Here is an 8,625-nt window from a genome sequence, read left to right on the forward strand (position 1 = left end):
GCTTGTTTTTAACTCATCAACAAAATGGGAAATGAAATTTAGAGAAAATCTCCATGAAAGGCGTCTGTTGTATATTTTGCTATTCAGGGCTCGGCCACAGGGCAGATCATGTAAACAACTGCTTGCTTATTCTGGAAGTGTGTGTGCTATAGTAAACGGCGCTCTGTGATTGGAATAATAGGCTGTATCTGTATGGCCAGCGGAGAGGGGGCTGGAGCTCACTTGGACTGCCCGTTATGGAAGACGAGCAGCGGGATGATGAGGGGAGACGGTGGACATGAAGGGGTTCGCCTCGGGATGCGCAGTGAGGAGGAAAGACTCCAGACTTTCACTAACTGGCCCAGAGATGCGCCCGTGAGCCCCGCTGAGCTGGCCCGGGCTGGCTTTCACTATCTGGGATACGGGGACACGGTGATGTGCTTCTGCTGTGATGGGGTCCTGAGGCACTGGGTTCATGGAGACACTCCGTGGGGGGAGCACGCGAAGCACTTCCCCACGTGCGGCTTGATGATGGGCAGGGATGTAGGCAATGTTCCGCTGGGCTCGTCCGACTCTGTGGATGGGCAGCTGTTGAGTCAACTTCAGCGGCTGACCGTGGACGAGCAGGTGCAGTACGACCAGGCGGTCTACCCGGAGATGGAGTCCGAGGACACCAGGTTGTCCAGTTACCACAACTGGCCCACAGGAGCATCTGTGCTGCCCGGCGCGCTGGCGCGAGCCGGCTTCTTCTTTACAGGTCCGTCTCAGACTAAAGGGACCACTTTGGTCTTTGAGAAATGAAACTGAAATTAAATTTCACAGGAACATTATGAGTGCATATGTGGTTTCGATTCGGACCTTAACTTAGTTGCTTGCTTCTGTTTTCTGCGCTTTCAGTCACGCGCACGGCAGTCATGCGCGCTGAATGAAGGGAATGAACTAGAGGGGCCGCGAGCGCAGTGCAGTGAAGCGCGTGCCACTCATTATTCTGAAAGCAATAGTGTTTCTGCCTATTCCTTATACAAATCATATGCTTTCAAAATTGCAATATCATTGAACAATACGATTAATTGTGTTAAAAGGAAAGTTCACCCAAAAATTGAAACTCTGTCATCATTTACTCACCCTCAAGTTGTTCCAAACCTGTATGAGGATCATGTTGAACACAAAAGAAATTTTTTTGAAGAATGTTGGTAACTAGACACATCTGACAGTAGCAAAAAAGTAGCGGGGGAATACTATGGGGTCCATCAACTGTCTGGTTACCCATATTCTTCAAAATATCTTCTTCTGTGTTCAACATGATACAGGTTTGGAACAACCTGAGGGTGAGTAAATGATGACAGAGTTGACATTTTTGGGTGAACTTTCCCTTTAAAATAAAGTCAAGTGTATTAAAATTAAACCTATATGTTTATTTATGTGTTCATATGTTTATATTGCATTCTATTCATAATTCTCAACTGTGTTGACCACTTTAAATGTATTACTGATAAAGAACATTTAGTTGGAACTCAAAACTGAATAGAAATGGCAAAGATGATTGTATGCAGTTTTATATATTTTACTCTCTTATATACAGTATAGTGTTTTTTAGAAGATGGTAATAAGTGATTGTCGTTTTCTTAGGTCATGGTGACAATGTGAAGTGTTTCTTCTGTGATGGTGGTCTGAGGAACTGGGAACCGGGTGATGACCCTTGGGAGGAACACGCCAAATGGTTTCCACGGTGAGTTCTGCTTAAGACAGGAAGTTTGTATCCCACATTTAAATAAGTACTAAAGAGTGAAATTACAAACATGAATGGATGATGTTTTATTGATTTTAGTGCATGAATGCTCATTATTAATTTGGTCTATCATGTGCTTCCAAAGATGTGAATATTTGCTTCAATCCAGAGGACGGGAATATGTGAGCAATATCCAGCAGTCTTACTTCAGCATGAATGAGAGAGTGGTGAGTAATGATGATGCATCGTACCATCAGTTTATGGTCAATTTGACAGCTATGATTGCCATGGACTTTAAATGTTTTATTTTGTTTTAAAGGGTGGATCTCTATCATCAACTGCAGGAAACATTACATCAGGTGAGTCACGCCATCAGTTCTTTTAAAGGTGTAACAGCGCAGGGGTTTTCAAATGTTTAAATGCTAAGGACCCCCAAATATGATGATCCTGCTATGTATAATGGCAGTCACTGTTCAAAAACAAAATAGATATTAGACATACAATTTAAATTATTTTCAATATAATCAGGTTTTTTTATACTTAAAGGGATACTCCACTTTTTTCGGAAATATGCTCATTTTACATCTCCCCCAGAGTTAAACAGTTGAGTTTTACCGTTTTAGAATCCATTCAGCCGAACTCCGGGTCTGACGGTACCACTTTTAGCATAGCTTAGCACAGATCATTGATTCTGATGAGTCCAGTAGCATTTCTTTCAAAATGACCAAAGAGTTTCAATATTTTTCCTATTTAAAACTTGACTCTTCTGTAGTTAAACCGTGTACTAAGATCGACGGAAAATGAAAAGTTGCGATTTTCTAAGCCTATATGACTAGGAACTACTCTCATTCCGGCGTAATAATCAAGGAACTGTGTGTCTGTACCATGAGTGCAGCAGGCGTAATGATATGACGCAGCGCCTGAAAATAGGTCTAATAGGTTAGACAAACTTAGTCCCGGTCACGTTGGAAGAAGTTACCGAGCTGGGGACTATTTTCAGGCGCTGCGTCATATCATTACGCCTGCTGCACCCATGGTACAGACACACAGTTCCTTGATTATTACGCTGGAATGAGAGTAGTTCCTAGCCATATAGGCTTAGAAAATCGCAACTTTTCATTTTCCGTCGATCTTAGTACACGGTTTAACTACAGAAGAGTCAAGTTTTAAATAGGAAAAATATTGAAACTCTTTGGTCATTTTGAAAGAAATGCTACTGGACTCATCAGAATCAATGATCTGTGCTAAGCTATGCTAAAAGTGGTACCGTCAGAACCGGAGTTCGGCTGAATGGATTCTAAAACGGTAAAACTCAACTGTTTAACTCTGGGGGAGATGTAAAATGAGCTTATTTCCGAAAAAAGTGGAGTATCCCTTTAAAGGGGTGGTTGAATATGATTTCACTTTTCTAACTTTAGTTAGTGTGTAATGTTGCTGTTTGAGCATAAACAGCATCTGCAAAGTTACGACGCTCAAAGTTCAGAGCAAAGGGAGATATTTGCTTTTAAAGAAATTACACATAAGCTACATAAATTCACTAACTAACCATTCAGAAATGTTGTCTACATGTTGTCACTTCTTCTCGAGTCTCTCCATCTTTCTGACTTCGGTTTGAACATAAAAGGCAAAAAGTTTTAGAAATTTTCAGTGCATGTCTGTGTGAGGTAAAAGGACACAAGCTCTTGAAGCTCCGCCCCCTGTGCCGGGAGCATCAGCTCATTTGCATTTAAAGGGACAGACACAAAAACGGTGCGTTTTTGCTCACCCTCAAAAAGTGACAATTTTGACATGCTGTATAAAAATATTTGTGGGGTATTTTGAGCTAAAACTTCACATACTCACTCTGGGGACATCAGAGACTTATTTTACATCTTGTGAAAAGGACATTATACCACCCCTTTAAAAAACCACATCCTAGGGGGCCGTTAACATGACAGTTTTCAACTAAAAACGGAAAAAAATGTATGTGTTTTGGCCGTACATTTACACGACAACAGCGTTTTTGTGGCCCGAAAACACTAATTTTTTAAAAGCAATTTTTCAATGTGTTGACTTAATTTCCACTGAAACAAGACAGGGCGGGGCATATCGAACAGCTCCTCCCCTTTTTAAAAAAAAGGTGGGTGTCCACAGGCCCCGTTTGAAAACCCCCGATTTTAAGAATTGTCTGCAATTCTAATGTCCCGTCAAATCTTCCATTGCTGTGCGTCGTGGTTGTGTTTTATGGATAAACAGACTCTTATGTGTGTTTATTACACGGCTTTCTGGAATATTTGATTCTGATTGGCCATTCACAGCATTCAGCAGTCAGTTATTTCTGAATAATAACCATTGTCCATGACACAGTATAACAAACTGCTTGTCCTGGAAATCCATGTTTCCAACATAGCAGTTCATATGTTCTGTCTCTCTGCAGGGAAAAACAAAAAAAAAATAAAAAAAAAAAATATTCCCTGTATTTATTTTTGGAGCAAAGAGCCGTGTAATAAGCAGGATAATATCAGGTTGCGTTTTATGCTGCTATGCATTGTATGTTATTCCTCAGGAGTTGTTGTTGTTCCAGCTCTCACAATTTTCTTTTCACCCAGACAAATTATCTTCTCTTCTTCTCTGTCCTCACCAACTAACAATGATCAGTGTAACCCTAACTCTTTTTAAAACTCTTTTTGAAGCTTTAAATCACTGTAAGCTGCTGGCGAACAAACATACCAGAACTGATACTTTCCATAAATCACAGAATAAATGACCTGCAGCAATATTTTGCTCTCACTCTTAGAAGGAAGGGTTCTATATAAGGAGAAAAGACTGCATAATACTTTCATGTTTAATGGGTTATTTCAGTTTTTTTCTAGTGATAAAGTATGTTTACAAGCTGTTTAATTCATAAAATTGTATTAACCCAAAGGAATAAATGAAAACTAAATCCATAAAATGATTAAATCTACGCCTGACAGAACCCTTTAAGGTTTTGTATAGAACCAAGAGTGTGAATAATATCTTGAACACCCAAGCTCTGCTTATACTTCTACTTGCGAGGACCAAGAAAATACCTTTTTTTGAACATTTTATCGCATTAAGCAAACGACTACCCCCTTAAAGACCCGTTTGGCATGTCTGTGTTCCTGCTGGCAGAGGTGTTGGGTGGGCAGAGCTCAGTGGCGACAGCCATGTTGTCTCCTGTGGTGCAGGCGGTGCTGCAGATGGGCTTCCAGCGCTCACTAGTGGAGAGTCTGGTCCAGTCCCGCTTCTTACTGACCGGCTCACACTACACCTCAGTGTCTGACCTGGTGACCGACGTCCTGCAGGCCGAGGAGGAGGAGAGGCAGACGGGGGAGCCCAGACCAGGTGTTTGCAAACTCACCCCTCATTCAAAACTGAACAAACCTATATTTCAGAACCTAAAAGAAGTTAACATTATGTTTTCATTATTTAAAAGCATTGTTCATCTGAAAATGAAAATTCAGTCATTATGTACTATTTACCCTGGTGTTGTTTTAATGCCACATGCCCTTCTTTCTTTTTTGGATCACAAAAGGAGGAATAAAAAAATGAAATTCAGCTTGCAGATGTTCATATAATGGCAGTGACCCTCACAGGGAACGTTCTCAGAGCGTTCTGGCAAGGTTCTCTCCAGTAACGTTAATAGAGGATTGAGATTGAGCATTTATGCATCCTTCATGAAACACTTTTTTTCTGAAACGTCAGATGTTTGTCTAACATTTTTCAAACGTTACTATCTTCTTGTTTCTGACCATTCTGAGAATGTTCAAAAGTAACATTCACATAATGTTTTCTCTAAAATTTGCATAACCAAGTAAACATTATTTTTATTACGATTTTTTTTTAAATGCCGTTAAAAAAATCGTGATTAATCGCATCTTACATAAAAGTTAGTGTTTATATTATGTAAGTGTATATATATATATATATACACTTTTATGTTAATTGATTTGACAGCACTAAATACCATTCGTAACTTAAATGAACATGCCGACTTTTTGGGACTTTAGCTTATTCACCGTATCCCCCAGAGTTAGATAAGTCCACACACACCCTTCTCATCTCCGTGCGTGCCATAACTCTGTCTGACGCACCCACCGCTAGCCTAGCTTAGCACAAAGACTGGAGGTAAACGGCTCCAGCTAGCATACTGTTCCCAATAAGTGACAAAATCACTCCGCCCAAGTAGCAGTGCTTCGCTTTCTGAGAATATAGTTCCCAGTATGTATATACGGTTAGAAGATGGCTGTGCTGTCTCATGTGACCTTGTTATTTGAACACGCTGTGACTATCCAAATCACAAACATGTAAATAGGAAAATGTTAGCGTTATCTTTTCACTTATTGGGAGCAGTATGCTAGCTGGAGCCGTTTACCTCCAGTATTTGTGCTAAGCTAGGCTAGCAGTGGGTGCGTCAGACAGAGTTACGGCACGCACGGAGATGAGAAGGGTGTGTGTGGACTTATCTAACTCTGGGGGATACGGTGAATAAGCTAAAGTCCCAAAAAGTCGGCGTGTTCCTTTAATGGGAACGTTAGCAAAACATTTTTAAAACAATTTTTGTTAGCTGGGTACGCAAAGCTATCGTAAAAATCCTCATTGCGATTTGTGTCATTTTTTTCAAGTGTTCTGTGCACAAAATTAGCCTTTTAGGTTCCACGGCGCTAATTTTAATGTTTTTTCTATGTAAACAAGTGCTAAATGGACACATCTGATTATTGCATTGCTCCACGCCTTTTTTCTTGCATGAACTGTCAAGAAAATGACAAGATGAGATGCTTTTAAATAATGGCTTCTTTTCCATTCCGCCCGCACCTTGTGTTTGTATACGTATGGTTTGAAGTGACTTGAGATTTAGTAAGTAATGACAGAATAAAAATGTTATTGCGTGAACTACTTTAATGTAACCTTCAGTAATGCGCAAGGTAGGTTTCTTGGAGAGTCTTGGAGACGTTGCCTTCTGGATTTAGTCTGTCTCAGTTTTTCTGTTTCTTCATGTAATCACAGACAGACTCGATGATGGTGAGATCAGATCATACCGGCAGTTGTCAGACAAAATCTCACTGGATTATTAATGGCAAAAGCAATGTTTGGAAATGTAAACTGACATTTTCTACTGATACACTTGTTAAAGACATAAATAACTGGCTTAAAATCATTTTTTGGTGAAAATACTAACGTCCCTAAGACTTTTGCACAGTACTGTATATTGATAGCCATGTGTTTTTGATTAAAAAAGAAATGTAATAAAATGATGTGTGCCGTTCGCTCCTCTAACGTGTGGATGGTTTGTTCCCTCAGAGACTGTGGAGAGTCCGAGAACGTCAAGAACGCCGGTCTCAGTCAGGGAGAAAGGTCCATATTAACATGCTCTCATTGCACGTGTGTGTGTGTGTGTGTGTGTGTGTGTGTGTGTGTCTTCTTCTTCTCTCTATCTAGCCTCTGGGATGGAACAGATCGCAGTCATCTTAATTGACCCAGGTTGAGTTGAAATGTCAGTGTATTTGTGTTTTTCAGTGCGATCCGATCTGAGTCCAGAGGAGCAGCTGAGACAGCTTCAGGAAGAGAGGACCTGTAAGGTGTGCATGGACAAACTCGTCTCCATGGTCTTCATCCCCTGTGGTCATCTGGTCGTCTGCACCGACTGCGCAGCCAGTCTGCGCCACTGCCCCATATGCAGAGCGGTCATTCGGGGAAGTGTGCGTGCGTTCATGTCCTGAAGCGCAAACACATACACAGCAACACACTCTGTTCCACTACTGTGTCATTAGCAAGAACCGTACTGCAGAGTTTTTTAAAGAATATGTAATGCTGAAAAATACTGTAATCAGCTTCCAAATCAGCATCAGTGTTCTTTAAAATGACATATTGCTTGATATTAAAGCTACAGGGCTCCAAAAGGCCACTTTACATCCAAAGTTGCAATATGAAATATTAACATGAATTTCAGAATGTCTTTAGCATAAATTTATCTGTACTTAGGCTATTTGATTTGTGATCTGAAAAAAAGTGCATGATCTTAATGATTTTATAGAAATCCTAAAACCATTGTTAATTTTAAGGTTTAAATGGGATTCTAAATCCCAGATTTTCAATGTGGACTTTTGGACCCCACTTTACATTAAAATGTTTTACATGCAAGTTCTGGACAACAGGGTGATTTTGTGTCATGACAAAGTAAGCAGCTTTTTGAGAATTTTAAATCTTAAAAACATATTAAATGGAATTTATAAGAGATCATATTATATAATAATCTTATTTTATTACCGGTGTATTAACACATAGCACTTATATTTTCATGAATAAAAATGATTTGCACTTTGCCTGCTATGCATCTGTTACATATTACTCACATATAATGTTACATATTAGTCTTTATGAAACCTAGAAATACTTGTTTTACAGATAAGGATATAATAGTTGAGTGCAAGTTATGCGTTAAGAAAAAGAATAAAGTGCTTATAACAAATGCCACTTACCACTAATCGTCAAATTTGATTGTCTGAGCCCCCACAACGGTGCTGAAAGAATGCAGCCTTCTCTACTCCAAGCTCTATGGATGTTTTGCGTAGGGATGTTTTGTCCTCTGCGCCAGTCACGTGACGGAAAACTATTTACAGACCGCACTTAGTTTCGTTTTCAGAGACAGCAAAACAGTGATGCCCGGTTCGTGAATGAATCATTCTTTTGAACTGGTTCTTTTTGGTGAACTGGATGAAACTGATCCAATGAACTGCCGAGTCGACTCCCACTCCAGAGGGAACTAGCCTACTGTCACGCCTACAGACAGTGTGGGTAGACTGAGTAGCCTACAGTTAAGACACTTTTTGCGTTTATTTTTTTCCACACAAAAATAGATACTGAAAATAAGTGAATTTCCACATGACATGCCACATGACATTTCATTGGCTTGTAGA

General features: G+C 40.0%; 1 protein-coding gene across 2 annotated transcripts; it reads left to right on the top strand.

Moving 5' to 3' along the window:
* Nucleotides 1-95: 95 nt before the first annotated feature.
* On the top strand, nt 96-8,185 carry birc7 (baculoviral IAP repeat containing 7). 2 transcript variants are annotated; one of them, XM_079849821.1, is made up of 7 exons: nt 96-736; nt 1,609-1,708; nt 1,854-1,935; nt 2,028-2,067; nt 4,841-5,053; nt 7,010-7,063; nt 7,226-8,185. In XM_079849821.1, exons 1-7 carry the CDS (start codon nt 193-195, stop codon nt 7,426-7,428), a joined length of 1,236 nt encoding a protein of 411 aa, XP_079705947.1. In that variant the 5' UTR covers nt 96-192; the 3' UTR covers nt 7,429-8,185. The 2 variants fall into 2 exon arrangements, with proteins under 2 accessions (XP_079705947.1, XP_079705948.1); XM_079849822.1 differs by lacking the exon at nt 7,010-7,063 and having other exon boundaries at nt 7,226-7,528.
* The last annotated feature ends 440 nt before the right edge of the window (nt 8,186-8,625 follow it).

This window comes from Squalius cephalus (assembly GCF_949319135.1).
Source record: "Squalius cephalus genome assembly, chromosome: 18".
NCBI lineage: Eukaryota > Metazoa > Chordata > Actinopteri > Cypriniformes > Leuciscidae > Squalius > Squalius cephalus.

Coding starts and splice junctions, on each gene's coding strand:
- birc7 (XM_079849821.1), top strand. CDS start 193: ATGGCCAGCGGAGAGGGGGCTGGAGCTCACTTGGACTGCCCGTTATGG. Junction 1,709..1,853: donor CACGCCAAATGGTTTCCACG/GTGAGTTCTGCT, acceptor GTGCTTCCAAAG/ATGTGAATATTTGCTTCAAT. Junction 2,068..4,840: donor TGCAGGAAACATTACATCAG/GTGAGTCACGCC, acceptor TCCTGCTGGCAG/AGGTGTTGGGTGGGCAGAGC.